Consider the following 19,186-nt stretch of genomic DNA (forward strand, 5'->3'; position numbering starts at 1 on the left):
ACAGTAATATTTTAACAGCTCCTAAATAGGGGCATGAAAAGGAATCAAGTTTGCACCAGTCCAAGTACCTACAGTAAGAGGATAGAAGCACTCACCACCACCATTTCACACTATTTCATATTTCACTCCCATGCTCCTAAGAACAAGAATTTCTCACTAGATATACTGCATCAACACTGGACTCTCAAATTGCTAGAGGTGAAAAATCACTCCATTAAATTAAAAAAAAAAAGTGTCTAGTTATTTTCAGCGGGCAAGGTTGAAAGGATTCATTTCGCCTATCTCTAACTTCAGCTCCAAGTTCCGAGATGACTTTGCATCTCATTATCCAAGATGAGAAACTGTTTTGCCTGTTTGTGACAGAATCCAATGGTAAATTAGCCATCAGTTCACCCTTTGTCAAAAAGAAATGTTCTAAATGTATGCACTACAAACTATTTAATAAATGATACCTGCATACTACATTTTTCATGTTTATATTATGCACCATTTTAGGGGGGAGGAAATACTTCACAGGGGTTTATTCAGAGGATACAGGATCATATCCTAAGAATGTTGATTTATACACGAGTTCCATATAAAATGTAAGTGGTTCGTCTTAACTGGACTGCAGCAAGCCCCTATAATGCAAATGCTGACTCTAAAGGCACCTTATAAAGCTCTGAAAATCACAATTTAGTCGTTACTTTTCTTCAGTACAAAATCATCTGGTAGTCTGAACTGGTGACTCCATTTTAGAATGTTCCAAGGTTTATACTGCTTAACTCATAAAAGGAACAGGAAATAATAGTTTTAAAATTTCAAGTGAGAGCAAAAAAAAACCCTTACCACACGATAATGAAACCTGAGCAAGGCAAGTTTGTGACTACAAGAATGTCCTTCATGAACACAAAATTCCTCTACGGTGTTGGAATTGTACTTTCAAACTCAACAAGAACCCACCTAAAGCACAAGATTGAACCCAACCATGAAATGAGGAATTCTATAAAGCCTATTCAGCCCTAAATATTCAGTTCAAGACAATGAGCAGAGTAGAACACTTCATCTAAAGAACACAATTTAAACAGTTCTATAAAAGAATGTTACTTAAGATTAGTAAACGTGGTGCATCATGTGATTCCAAGCATTCAGGAGAAAGCATTAGCGAGTAACAGTACCCCCAATAGCTTGGAGTCTGTGGAGTCAATTACTTTGGCCATATCTTCCCAAATGATTACTAACGCCTTTTAATATTATGAACATAAATACATCTTAGGACTGGAATTCCAATGTATTTTGGTGCTCCTGAGGCTGCCTGAAAATGAAAAGGCATCCAAGTGAAGTGCATTATATACTTATACCTCAAAATTTCAGTGCCTAGAATGTGAAATAATTCTCTACCATTTAACAGTCTGCCTTACAGTAAATTCTAGTAGATTTTTACTTTTCGTATTTTATTGTAACTTTGGGGAATTAGTGGTAAAACATATGGTTTTTAAAAACAGTATGTGGCTGCACTTAAATTCACATAAAAATAGCATTTTTACAACCATTTTGAAATTTAATCCTTTTACACAGGTTAACAAAATGTATCACAAGAAAAACCTGAACATTGGATCGAACAAAAGCAATTATTTTTGAAAGTGGAACAATGAAAAGTTGTCAAATTTTTACAAATGGTCTCCTCTGGGTCAATTTACCACACTAGGGGAACAAAGTTGTTAAAATATAGCTGTGCTCAACTGAGCCACTCATCTGCACTACCGTATAGTACTTGAAACCGATCCTAAGGTCAAGATTTAAAACCATTTTAAGAGACAAGACCCTAAGTGTTTTACGGTCACCTCAGTAGGAGGTGCTTCTCCTTCCCAGAACAGTCAAAGCTTAATTAAAAGATTGACTATACATAAGTTTTTATTTTCCTCATCATATCTTCAGTTCAAAGTACTATTAATCATTGGTAATACGGTCTATATCTTGTCTGATCTGGATGATGTGGTCCAGGAAGTGGGGTTTGAGAAGGCGGACCCTGCATTCGTGGAGGAGGAGGTGGCCCTCTCGGTGCAGGCCAAATACCAGGACTCATTCCTCCTGGTTGTGTAAATGGAGGGCTCAGAGTTCCTTGATCTTCAGTGAACTGGGGTAGAGAGTTAGGATTATAATGGTGAGGAGGGGGTGCAGTTACAGGCGGACCACCGTGTTGAGGTGGGGGAGGTCCTGGAGGAGGATGATTCATATAAGGTGGCATCTGGGCAATAATATGTCCAGGGGGAGGGGTTATTGGTGGTGGAGCAGAGGTCATTGGTGGAGGTGGAGCTTGGCTATAGACCAAGTGAGGAGTGCCTGCGGCCTGGGGAGGATGTGGCATTGGATGGCTTATTGGAGGTGGAGGAGGTGGGGGTGGTGCATAATGTTGCTGTGGAGGCATAATATGATGAGGGTGCGATACCACTGGTTGGCCCTGATATTCAGGATGGTGGTGAGCAGGTGCTGGGGCAGGAGGTGGTGGTTCTCTAGCACCTGAATTGGAGTCATCCTGAATAGGGACAGTTATTAAATTGCTGTGTTTTCTTGTTGAAATACGAAAGGTTTCCTGACTGACCGATCGAGGAGGAGGTGGAGCCATGGCCAATTCTGCCGGTGGAGCACGGATATCCTCGTGGGGCTGATTATAGTGCTCGTGTGGCACGTGCTGCAAAGGAGGCGGTGGCATCATGATGTGCTGCTTTGGCGGAATATGGCTCATGTGGTGCTTGTCTGGTGGCATTATGAAACGATCAGGGATTTCGGCTGGTGGTGGGGCGATAGGAGGATGGACATTTTCAAGTGAAGCCCGGGGAACAGGTTTTCCGGCTCTCATGTGGCGGTGGTTGATGTGAGCCTGCAAGTCCCTCTGAGACAAGTACGTTCTCTTGCACCCTTGCACAATGCTGCACATGAAGAGAGAGCCCCGCGTGCACTGCTCAATCCGCTGCACAGGATCGCTGCAGCTGAGTGAGAAGGAGGAAACGGTTTACTAAAAGCAGACTAGAAAAACAACACACAGCATCTCACAGATATGCCTGTTTGTCAAATCTCTTGTGGAAAACACTGCAAAAGTTCACAATTAAAAGTTATAGTTACTGTAAGTGAACTTTAATTGCCCCCACTCTGTGGTCTGTTGGCTTCATATTAAGCACCCACCCCTCTACCAACCTTGGAACTCTCCATACAAGTAAAAACTAAAAGTGTTTGTCACACAGAGTATGTTTTAAGAAAAGATCAATTGTTCCTAAGACTTAGAATTATCTGATTGTCTCAAAGAAACTCTATGCTTTGCATCCATCTGCAAAAACATCCAGAAAGGATGAACCAAACAAAGATCTGTCAGAGTTATGGAATTCAAACGTACAGTATTTTGGACCAACAAGTATTTGCTGAGCAAACAATATGAAGTAAAAGATGTTGCAAAGACTGCAAAAGTGAGGAAGATCATCCTAATCATCAGGATTCTTAACATTAAACAACATAAAAAATTTAAATTCAAACCCCGACTATCAAGAGTCCCTTGGGGAAGAATTACCAGACAACTTTACTACTAAAGAGCATTACCCACTCCTTTCTAAAGTGTAAGCACTAAATTTAACTCAACATTTTCTTAATGACTCAGGGTCAAAATTATAACTATTTCTCATTCACTATATTTAATCCACACTTGCCTTTAGAGTCTTTTGCAATAGTGGAAAGAGGACTGAACCAGGAATCAGAAGAACAGGGACCAAGCGCTGGCTCTGTAATCTTGGAGAAGTCATTTAATCTTTTTGTTTATTTCTTCATCTGCAATATGGGGTTAACATATGCACTCTATCTAACAATGTGTTTTTTATTTTTTATCTACTTCGCCCTACTTAAAAGAGTATCCTTGGGATAATGAAACAATGAAAGTGGCAGAACCAAATCACTAGTTAAGCACTATGTATGCATGGATATTAAGCTATTATCACAGAATATGTGTATCCGGTCATCTGAGACCCTATTAAACGGCTCTACATTCCTGTTTGAGTTGTGTCTATATTTCATACAGCCCTGCAGTTAAGGATGGCACTCCTTGATATTGGGAGGCTTCCCTTTAGTGGCCATTTGGCACAGTTCTCACTTTTTTGCTTCTAAAGTGCCATAAACTTAGAAAGAGCTCCACAGTAACAGGATGTAAGGCACTTTCTTTTGGGTGGTGCTTAATAGCAATAGTATATAATACTTATATTAACTTGGATGGCCATTTCTTCACTTCCTGATCTGAGTCTGTTAAGCCAGATAGGCTTATGTTCTCTAATAGCTAAGGGTCGACCAGTGAAGTGCTTACTGGAGTTATTTAGTATCTTGAAAACTAAATTTCCTTTTCAATATTACCATTAGAACACTTATTGAATCAACCTATCTCAGTGATGCCAATCTTCCTACACCATAAAAAGATATCATCCCTTACAATTATCCATAATTTTGTTATCAACCAATTCTACTAATCTTGGAATAGCTTCTGACACACCTTTTAAGGAATCTCCGAAGTCTACAACTGTCTCAGGGAAGTTGGTCTCAAAGCTTTCTCAAGCCTTCTATCAAGGGTTCTAAGTTGATACAAAAATTCCTAATTTATTCTGGACCTTTCAAGGCCATACCGAACTGCATCAGTATCAATCCAAACCTCTAGATCTTTATAACTTGTCTGAGCCAATACCACGATGGTGTCCTAAAGTATAGTCAAGATATAAATAATCAGATTTGAAGGTAATAAATAATATCTCATACTTACATAGTACTTATTATATGCTAGGTACTATAAATATAGTTCTATATACATACTAGTTTAGTTCTAACAACAACACAGAGTCGTAGATACTATTTATTAGCTCCTTTTTACAGATGATGAAACAACCTGCCACATGGCTAGTAAGGGGCAAAATAGGGATTTGAAGCCAGGAATTGTAATTCCAAAGTCTATGTTCTCAATCACCACTTGATACTACTTCTCTAGTGTCTCATCAGAAAACAAAACAACTGTTTTGGTTTATAACACTAATTTTGTGACAACACATATATTTGTTTTGGCTAATGTGACCACTCAGACAATACCTACCTAGCCCTATCCTAAGGAGAAGGCGAAGGCCAGCTCTGGGCTCACAAAGGAAAACTAGCCATGTCTACGTATTTGATATCCTGCTGCTGACTTACATCATACTCTGATCGTTAACCTAGATTATAATTCATCACATCACAAACTTTGTTATTTAAAAAACTAATGATAATCTTACCCTGGACACATCTTATCTCCTTTTTTTTCATGTAAAATTGCACAGTCATAGCAAAACACATGCTTGCAAGGAATCTGTGAACAGAGACATATTACAGGTAAGCATACTCAACAACATATACTATTTCCATAAAAAATAACTGTAAGCAAAATGACCTGGACCTACAAGGCACCTGAGAATTGTTCACTATGATAACCATTTATTAAGTGCCAATTACAGAAAAGCAACAGTTAACCCTTTTCAGTAACAAAGCCCTTTGAGAATATAATGAAATCTTGGGCCTTTTCCCCGGTAAAAATATACATGTGCATTTGCTTACACTTTCTGGAAGTATAAACGCTCTGAATTTCATCCGTGGTTGCTATAGAGGTAAAGACCCTGAAGAAGCCCACACTATGCAGAGCAACCTGCAGATTCAACGCGGTTTTTCACAGAACTAGCACACAAAATCCTAACGTTTGGATGGAGCCACAAAAGACCCCATGTAGTCAAAGCAATCTTGAAAAAGAACAAAGCTAGAGGTTATCACATTCCCAGCTTTCAAATTATACTACAAAGCTATAGTAATCAAAACAGTATGGTGCTGGCACAAAAACAGACACAGATTAATGAAATGGAATTTAGAACCCAGAAATAAACCCATGCATATATGGTCAATTAATCTATGACAAAGGAGGCAAGAATATACAATACGGAAAAGGTAATCTCTTCGATAAATGAGTGTTGAGAAAACTGATGAGCTACATGCAAAAAATGAAACTGGACCACTCTCTCACACCATATACAAAATAAACTCAAAATGAATTAAAGACCTACATGTATGACCTGAAACGGTAAAACTCCTAAAGGAAAACATAGGCAGCAATCTCTTAGTAACCTTGACATTTTTCTAGATGTCTCCTCAGGCAAGGAAAACAAAAGCAAAGGAAACTATTAAGAAAAAAAAAAAAAAAACCTACTGAACGGGAGAAGAAATTTGAAAAAGATATATTCAATTAGAGGTTAATACCTAAGATGTATAAAGAATTCATACACTTCAACACCAAAAACACCCACACCCAAATAATCAGATTAAAAAATGGGCAGAGGACCTGAATATTTTTCTAATGAAGACATACAGATGGCCAATACATACTCTAATAATCAGAGAAATGCAAATCAAAATCATGAGATATCATCTTACATCTGTCTGAATAGCTAGTATCAAAAAGACAAGAAAAACATGTTGGTGAAGATGTGGGGGGAAAAAGAACCCTTGTGCACTGTTGTTGGAATGTAAATTGGTGGAGCCACTATGGAAAACAGTATGGAAGTTCCTTAAAAAACCTAAAAATTGAAGTACCATACAATTCAGTAATTCCACTTCTGGGAATTTACCTGAGGGAAAAAAAACACTAATTCAAAAAAGTATATGCACCATTATTGCAGCATTATTTATGAAAGCCAAGATAAGAACGACGTGGTACATATACACAACGGAATATCACTCAGCCATAACAAAGAATGAAATCATGCATTTGTGACATGGATGAACGCAGAGGGTGTTATGCTAAGTAAAGTCAGTCAGGCAGAGAAAGACAAATACCATATGATTTCACTTATATGTGGAACCTAAAAAACAAAACAAACAAAACAACAACAAAAGAGAAACAATCATAAATACAGAGAACACACTAGTGATTGGTGGGGGGCGGGGAAGGCAGAGTAGGGGAAGGTGATTAAGAGGTACAAACTTCCAGTAATAAAACAGAGAAGTCACGGGGATGAAAAGTACAGCAGAGGAAATATAGTCAATATATCATAGTAACTCTGTGTGGTGAGTGATGATAACCACACTTACCATGGTGAGCACAGTGTCACGTACATAAGTGTCATTCACTATGTCGTACACCCGAAACTAATTTAATATATGTCAACTGTGCTTCAATAAAAATTAAAAAAGTAAAAAGTAAAAAAGATAATTAAAAGAAATACTCCCAAAGAATACCATAACCATGTTCTGTCTTATCCTGTTCCTCTTGAAACTGTTCCAAAGCAGTGAAATAACAAGTATCTCCTACATTTAATGTAAGTAGCATTCTTCCCTGGCCGTTAATGAACTTATAAAAATCTAAAAATAAGTCAGAAGGACACAGTAAAATGATGTTAGGCCATTTTAAAACCCACGCTCCATGACTGTTATTTAGCTGTTACGCAGCAAAGCTCGAGCGCACAGTCCATGCCCTCTACCAGCACACATTACTGAATTCAATTGTTTTCAGACACAAATGTAAAACTATCTTTTACTAAGGGAGGATATGTCAAAATTACTATAAAACTACAACTAGGGTTATAATTGTTTTTAATAATTGAATTCAATAGGGGCGCCTGGGTGGCTCAGTCGGGTAAGCGGCCAACTTCAGCTCAGGTCAGGATCTCACGGCTCATGAGTTCAAGCCCCGCATCGGGCTCGGATTTGACAGCTCAGAGCCTAGAGCCTCCTTCTGATTCTGTGTCTCCCTCTCTCTCTCTCTCTCTCTCTCTCTGCCCTTCTCCCACTCGTGAGCTCTCTCTCAAAAATAAATAAAAACAACAGAATTCAATGTTATTAGTTTTACATTAAAAATTATAGCCTTCAGAAACAAGTAACTAACTTTATTCTTTAAACAAGAAAAACACATTTTTCCTTAATAAAGTAGAATATACACTAACATGTATCAAAAAATCCAAAGAAATTCATTTTCAGTAGTTATTTTTTAAGCAATTCAAGAATTAATCAAGATAAATATATTAAATGCATGTTATAACAGTATTTCCCTTGGCTATTTTACACTTAACTAAAATGTCACAAACAGTCATTAAACAGTGATAAAATGTCATTAAACAGTGATAAACTCACCTACTGATATTTCAGAATCTCACCTCTACCAAAAGTTTACATTTATTGAAACAGATTTAATCCCGTTGTACTTACCATTCGCCCATAGATTTTGATGGGCAATCCACACTTGTCACAGAAATGAACTGGCGTATCATCCTTTTCACCTAAGATGTTTATCTGTTGAAATGATATAATTAAAATTTCCTTTTAAAGCATTTCTAAAAATTCTATTTATAATTTTTCAAATGAATTGGTTAGTATGTTATGAAAGTTGTTAAAACAATTAGAGATAAAGGTTTCTTGGTCTAATTCCCACATATTCCACACGATTAGCTGTGCCACCATTAGTTTCTTTTCTCTTAATGTTTATGGTTATTGATTTTACTGAAAATTACTTCAAGTTATTTTTGAAAATAGTGGAAATTGGGCATTAATAAACAAATGATTTGAGTGTGCTAAAAAAGCGTAATAGCTGTAACAAGAGTTCATACCATTCTTTAAGTATTCTTATTGTTCTAAGAAAATATTTAAAATATTTTGCTGTTCTAATAAATTTTTTTATTTTTAGTTATACCTGGAAGTCCCAAAAAAGGTGTCCAGGAAATCTTCGCTGATTTCCAAACAGTTCGCCCCCTTTACAGTCATACCGTTCTTCTTCATTATAATCAAATCCTTCTGAGAAAAGAAAGTGTTACCTATTAACTTTTCAAATCCTAAGTTTCACTTTGGAAGTACACGTATATGGTGCCACTGACCTGTTTACCCAAAAGCCCATCTGATGCCTTTCAAAGCTGAACTTCTAAGGACAAGAAAATCAAGAGTAGTTTAAATCATCAAAACATCAGCTAGAAATGATCATGGCAACCATCTGGTCCAACTCTCTTATTTTATAATTGAGAATGCTGTAGTATGGAGAACTATAGTAACCCAACACATACATTAAGTGGGAGAGCCAGAAACAGACTTAAGAATTCTTCACTTTTGTCCAAGTGCTCTTATTAATTCACCAGATAGACTCTCTCTAGTATAAACCTTTACAGCTATCATCATCACACTTGCTGAACAAACGTTTAGGATACTGATCACTGTAATCTACCTATAAAAGTGGTATCATGTTGCAAGAGGCTGATTTTATTGCCAAAAGCATCTAATAAAAATCAAAAGAATTCTGCAGGGTGTTCTTCTTACAACTAAGCAAATTAGGTATCCTCTCTTTCAGTCTTAAAACAAAAAGTGATATTAGGAATAAGAACATAGTCATACTTCATCCTTTCAATTAAAACCTCTCTGGTTTATCATCCAAACAGCAAAAGCCATATCATCTCTATTCACAAGTATTCTCCTCTCCACTATATATATCAATAGAGTTATGAAGATCATATGGGCCCAATTTCTCTGACCTTTATGGTAAGCATCTCATCTCACGCAAAAGAACAGAAAACCAATGGACAGTCCGATGGTAATTCTAGGTAGAATCCAATTACCTAAAGTAAAGCTGAGAAGGCAAATCTATCCCTCCAAAATGCCAGGCTTCTCATGACTCTTTAGGCCCTAGAACTGGTAAACAGAGTAGCCCAAGCGTTCAAGTTTTAATTTTACCCACATGGCTAAATTACAGTATCTGTGTATGGATGGACACATGGACATACACACACAAATCCAGGGAAGCAAGACTTTTCCAGGGCACTAATTATCTCCAATACAAAGTCGAGAGTTCAAGGAGTATTCTTAAAAGTTACAAATGAGTGACCCTAGGCTTTTATGTGGCCCATTTGTACTTTATAAAAAGCTGTCATCCAAAACTCAAAATAAGGAAGATCAATCCCTCTTATCTAAAATACTGAAAATTATTGTATAGAACAACACCCAAGGAAATGAGGAGCACACAAATCATTTTTGAGTTGTCCAACCTGCACTCCCATCATTAAACTATACATGTATAACATCATATTAACACCCACGAGTCCCTATTTTGATCAATGCCTAGAAAAAACACAAATCACTTATTATTTTTACCCCAATTAGGTAAATCAGAAGTATTAAAAAATTATCTTCAGCCTCAGTTTGTTCTATGAAAAGAGAAACTAGTAACCCCTCCTCTAGAAAGGGGGGTGAGCCTGGGAGGTGAGAGGGGAGGACCAAAGGGGTATCTGAGAGGAAAGAGACAGAAGGGGGATTTTAGCTTTTTGCCTTGTTTGGATTATCATAACAAGAATTTGTGTGTTACTGTATACTTTTTAGAAATTAGAAGAAACAAAAAGATCGAAGAGAGGGCACCCTAAGTTATGGACAGTGTAGCAACCACCCTAAGTTACTACCACCATGATTTAGAACATTTGACTTCAAATGTACTTGTTTAGAGGGGGAGACAGACATACCCCACAATAAAAGGAGCCATAAAATGAGCTATAATTAAAACACTTTGATTCCAAAAAGAAAAAGAGACCGAATGCTGGAATAGAAGGGAAAATCTAGAAACTGACATAAATACTTTTAGGCCTTTAATGCAGGATAATAGTGAGATTCTTATTCCGCACGAAAAAGACATATTATTCAATGGTTGAGACAAATAGTTAGCTGTTTTAGAGAAAAAATAGAGCCAGACTCCAGACTCCACTTAAAAAAACAACAACAACAACAAAACAAATCCATGTCCATAAACGTCCAACAGCAGAGATCAGCTAACTTTTCTGTAAAAAGCTAAATTAGTAAATATTTTAGTCTGTGTAGGCCATATGGTCTCTTGCAATTACTCAACTATGCCATTATAGTGTGAAAGCAGCAATAAACAGTACTTAAATGAATGGGCATGGCTGTGTTCCAATAAAACTTTACAAAAACAGAGCTGGATTTGGTCCACAGGTCATAGTCTGCTGACCCTGTACTAAGGGGGAAGATGAGAAAACTATTTTCTGCTCATGAAATAGAAAAAAGGCCTTTCTAAGAATTTTATAAAACCCAGAAGTTGTAACACAAAAGACTGGAATGGATATCTGATGACACAGAATCTTCAAACTTCACTACAATAAAAATTGTATATATAAAATGAAAAGACAAATGGTGAATATACACAATGTATGACAAAAAAGCCAATTTAATAATTTGTAAAGAACTCAGAAAAATCAAGAGAAAGACAACAATACAGAAAAAATGGTTAAAAGATCGAAGAGGTAGATCCCAGGCAAAACACACATAACTCCACTCATAATTAAAGAAATGCATATCAAAATGAAAATTTTTAAAGGGTAACAGTCCCAATATTGGTGTGTGGGAATATAAGTAGATGCATTTTTTTTTGAAGAGCCATTTGACGATTATCTGTTAAATTCTAAAATGTACAGCATCCATCAAGCTGTAAAATACTCAAATCCATGCAAAGTTTAAAGTATACACCAAGTGTACATGCTAAGCTATATATACAAGGATATTTCCTGCAACATTGTTTTAGACAGGAAAAAAATTAGAAAGCTTATCAAATAAATTATGGTATATCTATAAACGAAATACCCAAACCTATTTTCTTAAATAACTACACTGTACACACTGATAAGGCAAAATTTTAAATGCATCTTCCATGAAAAAGGGGCAGTTATACATTAAAAAATTACCACAAAAAAGTTGTAAGAGAAATTATTTTGGTGCAGTATTGCCAAAGCAGGGAGACAAATTTTACTTTTAATATAACGCTTTCTGAAATGTTTAGGTTTTTTTTTTTTTAATAGGCAGTGTTACTTCCAATAAAAGAAGAAAAAACCAAAAATGTTATATAGGAAGAGAAAAGTACATGAAAAATGAAAACAATCAGATTTAAAAAAAATCTTAAATAAATAAGACCACATGGATTATTTGGTGGAATCAGATACAACAGAGAGACTTCTCAATCTGTCAGTTTAAACAAATTACCTTCATCACCAGGTGGAGCCTTTGCAGGCATCCTGTTTATAGTCCTTGGAGTCCGAGGTGCAGTTTTGGCTTTGTTTCCTTGTTTGGAGATGAGCTTTATAGGAATTCGTCTTCGAACATCAAGACCACCCAATGATCCAGAACTATTTGTGCCTTGTAACTCATTGTCTGTGTCAGAAAAAAAAAATTGTAATTTCTTTAGTTTTCCTTTTTGAAGATTATTCTGCCACAGGTATCAAAATAATATACTCAACATTATCAAGGGCTAAATATTATCTGGGCTCTGATTTTAAATATTATATTATAAACATCTAAGCATTAATTTTCTCTATACTGGATAAACCCTTAAAGCAATGCTTTTTGAGACAGAACCCTTTAAAAAGTTGACAAAAGCTATAGAACCTCTCCCTAAAAGTAGACAATAAAAATTTCGATGATTCCAAAAGTTTACAAAAACATAAAACCCTTTATAAGCCCAAGTTTTATTTAAGATAAAAACTTCTGTCTTGAACTACAAGAGCTTTTTTTTAAAGAAAAAATAACAATAAAAGGAAGGAGAAGGAGGAAAAGAAAGAAAACCATCCCTATCTCCAACAAGCGCACAAAATACTTAAGTCAGAAAAGTGAATCTACATCAGGACAATAAAACAAAACACAAAACTAACATTGACAAGAGCAAAATTAAATAAATAATGCATTTGAAACCGAGATTAGTTTTAAAGAAAGTGATTATTCCCCTTAAGTGTAAAATAGTTTTTCTGAAGTTTTCAGGAATAGTAAAAATTATTACACTATTTAGTAGCAAAAACACCCAGTGATGTATTTGTGCTACAATCTTTATAGATATATACATGTGTGTTTATTCTAAGCTGCATCGTAATGGAAAATTAGAGTTTAGAAGGATACAAGGTTTCTATAATTCAACTAGATCTAAACAAGGGACACTTTCTAAGGCCCTCCTGGTTATTGGCTATTAACTCATTCCCCATGAGTAACAGGAGGATTATTTCATAGAACTGATTCCATTTAAAGGTTAATAGTCCCTTTTTTTTCAAGTCTATGACAAAATATTATAATACAGAAGATATTCAGTTACCCACCAAAGACACAAAGGGAAATGTCCCAAAATTGTAAAGGCAAATAAATAAAATAATTTTTGAAAATAGTAACGTTTTACCCTGCAAGAGACAGTGCAATCAAGATTGATTACATTCAGTAAAGCCAAATTTGGAAGTAGTAATACAGTATCAATGATCTCCAAGGCTACTAGGTTTTACAGACACATGTTAAATTCACATCAATTTGCACTTTCTGAACAGTATCTTTTTTAACTCAAAATAGTCCTTAATAATTAAGTTAAATACATTTCAGTCTACTTTCTACCATCACTTTTACAATAGCTAATCCTCAAAGAAAAAATTCATGGAAAGGAATTATATGGATAGCTAAAATCTTGAATTAGGATAAACCCAACTCGATCAACTTTCAACCCTTCACTAAAGGTATTAAAACAAGCTGAATAATGTATTCATCTGTTTTCATTCTAGTTATTTATGTAAAAGTATCTACAAGCAATGTAATAACCAAAGGATGGATATGACAGAGTTTTTTTTGCAGGGAGGGGGGCTCAAAAGGTATTCCTGATTTTTCAATAAACTAACAAAGCAAGTTGATGTAGACAGATAGTTGTCAGTTCAATGCTTTCCTTCAAATATTAGGACTCAATGGTTTTATAACTAGGCAAATGACCAAAATAGCAACACTGCATTACTGCAAACTCTTTCCCTCCACAATGACCAGGTGAGATCACAACTGTCGTTTGCTTGGCCTACCATGACTTTCCGGAGCCTGCCGCCCCTTAACATCTTGCCACCAACCTCTCAGATGGCAAGTCCATAATCAAAGTACAGCATTCAATACTGACATCATTCTGGGTTTGTCTTTTTATTTTTTAAGTCAGAAAATATAGCACAATTTCTTTTTGAATGTCAACTAAAAACATAAAGTCCAGAGCCATAAGAGTCCATGAACATCATTACACAGAAAATAAGAACTGAAGATATAACTGGCCATTTATTTTTATTGTTTAAAGACTTTATTTTTAAGCAATCTACATCCAACATGGGGCTCAAATTTATAACCCCAAGATTGAGTCACATGCTCTACCGACTGGGCCAGCCAGGAGCCCCTATAACTGGCCTTTTAAGGTGAATCCACTTTAAAAAGGAAGAACACTTTTACATTATAGTTTTTCTAAAGGTTTATTTAGAATTTTATCCTGAATTAAAGGAACCAAGAAATATTTTACAAAGTTTAGATTGCAGATACAACTAAGTGCTAATTTTTAAAATGACCAAAGAATCAATGAGTGTTAATAATCGGGAGTTTCCTGCAGTAGTTTTTCTGGCAAAATTCTATTAGAACACTACAGGATAGCCTTCATTTTATGACTGACTTTTCAGCATGATCAAAAAGTCAATAATTTTTGCATAATATTCAAGGGTTTTATCAATTTCTCCAAGAGCCTCTCTTAATCCTTTGACATTAAAAAAATCTTTCTTTTGAAATACCTACCTTGCCCTAATGTCTTCAATCAACTAAGTGGAACTTCCTCACTGGCCAAGGATTTATTTGTGATTCAAATAGTTACCAAATTCACATTGATGAATTCTAAAAAAACCTGAATCTTTTGCAAGGTTTGTAATCACAATCAATATACAATATTTGACACTGTTTCCTGATATGAAGCAAGTACAATGATTTATAACAAAATTAAATGAATAGAGAAAGGGGTGCCTAGCTGGCTCAGTCGCAACAACATGGGAATCTTGATCTACATTGTGAGTTTGAGCCCCACGTTGGGTGTAGAGATCACTTAAAAATAAAATCTAAAAAAAAAAGAAAAAGAAAAAAGAAAAGAGACACAGCAGGGATATCTGAGTAGGAACTAAGTTTTTAAGTGGTTGGCTCACTTGTGAATATTTTCATGTCAGGATGACTGTTAGTTTCTCAGGCAAAATTTTAACTTAGAGAACTAAAATAATAAATACTCGAGACACACCCAGCCATACTACAACCTCCTAACATCCTCTAAACTGTGGAATGGGCTTAACTCCCAATTCTAGTCATAGGCTCTAATAAGAAGTATTTTGCTTAAGTTGCATATTTGCTACTGTAACTCCAAGGTCCCAGAGTTTCAATTCTACAAAATTTCCAAATACTAGAAGTCCTTACAGCCTGGTTCTAGGTCCTCTTCTCCTCTGTATTCTCATTCCTTGAGTGATCTCCCATCCAAGTACTGACCAGGCCCGACCCCGCTTAACTTCTGAGATCAGAGATCGGGCGCTTTCAGGCTGGTATGGCCGTAGACTCCTTGAGTGATCTCATCCATCCTCATTCCTTAAAATATTAACTATCTGATACTAAGTCTCAAGTATGTATTTTCCAGCCCAGATCTTTCCTCTGATTTCCACCCGACATTTCCCCTTGGATGTCCCAATACACAGCTCATACTTAGCAGCCCAAAATCTTGTTCCCAAATTCCCAGGTGCCACCTCTACCCCCTTTTTAAAAAGTGTGTTTTCCTCCCAAGTCTGCCCCAACTCATTAATGGGCCCTACCTAAATGGTCAATCTGGAAACCTAGGCATCTTTCCTTTCTCTCACAAAGCTCATATTTGAGTTCTACCACCAAAATATTCAATCTGCCCACTCTTTTCACTAAACCAAGCCAACTTCACTAAGCCAAGTCTCTCTTCTGGTCTACTGTAATCGCCTCCTAAATTGTCTATTTTCCATTATTCTTGTCTCCCTCTTTTACAGTGTTCTCCATGAACAAGCTATTGTATTTTAAAAAGAAATTATGCGCCTCCTCTACTTCTGTTCAATGGCTTCACACTGCACTTAAAATCAAATCTTGGGGCACCTGGGTGGCTCAGTTGGTTAAGCATCTGACTTCAGCTCAGGTCATGATCTCACACTTCATGAGCTCAAGCCCCACATCAGGTTTTACGCTGACCGCTCAGAGCCTGGAGCCTGCTTCCGATTGTGTCTCCCTCTCTCTCTCTCTGCCTCTCCCCTGCTTGGGCTTTATCTCTGTCTCTCAAAAATAAATAAACATTAAAAAAATAAAAATAAATAAAATCTTTATCATGCCCTTCAAAGTCTTGTAGGACCTGACTCCTGCCTTCCTTTTCAATCTCAGGGCGCTCTTTCCTTCTTGCTAACTAAGCTGCAGCTAAGTTTTCCTTCCTCAGAGTCTCTGTATTTGCTAGAAATGCTTTCCTCTTGATCAATTCCATGGCTGGATTCTTCTAATCTTTACAGAAAGACCTTCCCTGACCACTCTCTCTGAAGCTTCCTTCCATTAGTCTTTACTACAGAACCGTCAATTTTCTGCAAAGCCCTCATCATGACCTGTAATGTTTAGGTCTTAAGAAACAAACAAACAATCAAAACAAAAATAAAAACCTTGTTAATGTGTCCTCCCCAACAGAATGTGACCTCGATGAGGTCAAAGACTCAGACCGTCTTGTTTACCATTCCATCTCCAGACCTACAGGTATCTGGCATATATTAGGTTGACTATTACTCATTAAAGATTATATATATAGATGCAATTTTACACTTATATGTGCAAAACTAAGTAGGTATTTGATGACCGAGAACATCCTAACCAAACTTAAGACAAGAAATACCCTTTTTTTCCTACTTATAATATGGCTGATATAACTATACTGAACATTAACTCCAAGTGCACTCATTCAATATCCAAAAACCACAAAGGAGAAAAAGCCAAACACATAACGAAGAGCGTTGTCATTTTTTACTTAAAGAAAGAGATGAGAATACCTTGATTTTAACCTCTCATTTGTAAACGTCCCCAAATGATGGGTATGGACCACAGCCGAAGCGCGGGGCATGCTTTGGGCTCAGGCAAAAAAGCCGCTCCGAGTATGATTCCGAAAACTCTGTCTGACTCCGTTCTCCCACCTCTAGTCCGTGAAGGACCAGAGAGACAATAACGACCGGCAGTGACCACCGCAGCACCCGCCCAAAGCAGACTGAAACAGCAGGAAGTCTCTAACCCACTCCCGCGCAACGACACCCAGCGTAACAAGGTTTCCCCGACTCCAAAACTGTAATGTACCCGCCAGTCCCCCAAACTGAGAGCAGAGCACCCGGGACAAGGGGAAAAGGAGCTGGAGCTCTCTCCTCTCCACGAGGCCCGCGCCGCCCACCGTCTGGGCTGGGAGCTCAGCAGAACCAGATAAGCAGCTGCTGCCGGCACCGAGGCTGTAGGTACCACACCGGAGGGTAGGCCGGGAAGCAGCAGGCCCTTGCCGGGCACAGGGAGAGGTCTGTGAGATTTCTTTCTCACCGCCACACCCCAGTGCTGTAGGGCAAGCGTATCCCCTCTCTGCCCGCTGGGCAGCCAGTCCCAGGCCGGCCAAGGGGGCATGGAACCGGGACCCCCACTGCCTCCGCCTCCTTACCAGTGTGATCCATGATTCGGCTCGCGGGGCACAGTGGGAGCGGAAGTCAACCGCGCCGGAGTCGCAGGGAGCGCGTGCGCGCTACCTTCCGGAGCCCGGGAGGCGGAAGTGCGACCAAGTTGCCTCGGCTTTGGCCTCCAAAAGGTTCCTTCTCTCTTGTCCACTACCCAACTCCGGTGAGGGAGTGAGGCATAGTTCGGGGAGAGGGAGAAAGAGAGAGTACACGAAGGGCTTCCAGGTCGAGGATCTAAGCCTCCTTCTCACGTGCTACAAGAGAAAGTAGCCTTTAACTGTGGAAAGGAGGCCGACGGGAACGGGGGAGGGAGAGAGCGGTAGCAACCGGAGGAATAAGCTCGCGGCAGGTGAGGCTCCCGCCCGCCCCCGGGGAGCGTTGCCTTCTGGGACTTGTAGTGCGCTGGGGCCCCGGAGTCGGCCAGGCTCACTGCGCAGGCTCGGCCGTTGGGCTGGCCCCACCCCGGCGGGCGGAGTAACGATTTGGAATCCCCCGGAGTGCGCTAGCGGCCGTCTACTCCACCCGGGGCAGGGAAAGTGTAAACGTGCGCGCTCCGGAAGGCGTCCTCCGTCTGGAGGCTGCCTAGGGCATGGCCGAGCTGCGAGAGAAGAGAAGGCTCTCTGCTTATTGTCTGTATTTTGCTTTGTCCTGACGAGCTATGCAGGCCCATGCAGATCCAACTTGGTATATGCCCCCGTCCCCACCGCTTAAGTTTCCAGTAGTTGAAACACAAAATGCTTGACTAGCACTCGGGTTTTGGTTTGGTTTGATTTGATTTGGTTTGGTTAGAGCAAATGGTTGCGGCGCCGGGAGCCCCCCCCCCCCCCCCCGATCACCTAAGGACTGGAAGCAGGGCCGGGTGGCGGGCGAGTGTCCCGCAGCTGTCCCTTCCCCGGGGGACAGGGGGCACCGGCTGTAAAGTGCGGCGCGGAGCCCGAGGAGGGGATGGACGCCGCGTGAGGTGCAGGGAGCGGCAGGGCTGGCCAGAAGGGAGAGGTTGAAAAGGAAAGGCCTAAAATGAGGAAGAGAGAGTTAGCACAACAGGCAGTACCTAGTTCCAGTTCTTGGTCCCCGGGGGTTGTGGCTGCGGCTGCCTTCATCGTCCTCAACCAAAACAAAGGAAAGTGCCACAGAGTGGTTCCTGGGGACCTTCGGTGCGGTAGTCTGCTCTCCGGCTTGGCTCATTTGTGTCCACTCCCTTTCTCCAGCCCTTTACACCTGATGCTCTCGGATGAGTAGGAAGGAGCACAATTAGTAGAAAACACGAGCTGGGGAGCCCAGGGATTTGGGTTCTATTCCTGTCGTCCCCTGGTGACGACATCGGGACCTTGGGTTGTTCACGCTTTCCGTGCCAGAGTTCCTAAATCAATAGGAGATTACTGTATTGCCCTGTGACAGAAATGTCACGGTGCCGAAATCTGGATAAAGTGTGTGCAGCGATGCGTTGTATCTGTAGTTAGGCAGTAACAGCTTGGAGTCCTAAAGATCCGCACTGTAAGTGGTCTGTGTTGATCTGGGGAGTGTTGTCCTGGGGTCTTTAAAAAGACGGCCCCTTGTTTTGCTTGTTGGTGGTGTTTGCTTATTTAATACATTCTGTCAAGGACAGAAAAAAATAAAAGAAAACAGGTAATTCAAGAATCATAAGCAAC

The 19,186-nt window shown here is 38.9% G+C and overlaps 1 protein-coding gene across 3 annotated transcripts; it reads right to left on the bottom strand.

Annotated features, from left to right (window-relative positions):
• Nucleotides 1–18,785, bottom strand: CBLL1 (Cbl proto-oncogene like 1). 3 transcript variants are annotated; one of them, XM_029927114.1, is made up of 7 exons: nucleotides 18,589–18,784; nucleotides 17,525–17,791; nucleotides 12,031–12,198; nucleotides 8,702–8,802; nucleotides 8,221–8,304; nucleotides 5,268–5,341; nucleotides 1–2,969 (listed from the first exon to the last, which is right to left on the bottom strand). In XM_029927114.1, exons 2-7 carry the CDS (start codon nucleotides 17,535–17,537, stop codon nucleotides 1,934–1,936), a joined length of 1,476 nt encoding a protein of 491 aa, XP_029782974.1. In that variant the 5' UTR covers nucleotides 17,538–17,791; nucleotides 18,589–18,784; the 3' UTR covers nucleotides 1–1,933. The 3 variants fall into 3 exon arrangements, with proteins under 3 accessions (XP_029782974.1, XP_029782957.1, XP_029782966.1); XM_029927097.1 differs by lacking the exon at nucleotides 17,525–17,791 and having other exon boundaries at nucleotides 18,589–18,785; XM_029927106.1 differs by lacking the exon at nucleotides 18,589–18,784 and having other exon boundaries at nucleotides 17,525–17,871.
• Nucleotides 18,786–19,186: the final 401 nt, after the last annotated feature.

Source organism: Suricata suricatta, chromosome 2, assembly GCF_006229205.1.
Source record: "Suricata suricatta isolate VVHF042 chromosome 2, meerkat_22Aug2017_6uvM2_HiC, whole genome shotgun sequence".
NCBI lineage: Eukaryota > Metazoa > Chordata > Mammalia > Carnivora > Herpestidae > Suricata > Suricata suricatta.

Bases quoted from the DNA above. Each gene is read 5' to 3' on its own strand.
- CBLL1 (XM_029927097.1), bottom strand. From the start codon at position 18,637: ATGAAGGCAGCCGCAGCCACAACCCCCGGGGACCAAGAACTGGAACTA. The intron at 12,199-18,588 runs GTACTGCCTGTT...TTTCTGACACAG, and splicing joins GGACCAAGAACTGGAACTAG to ACAATGAGTTACAAGGCACA. The intron at 5,342-8,220 runs GTAAGTACAACG...CTCTGTTCACAG, and splicing joins TCAAAATCTATGGGCGAATG to ATTCCTTGCAAGCATGTGTT.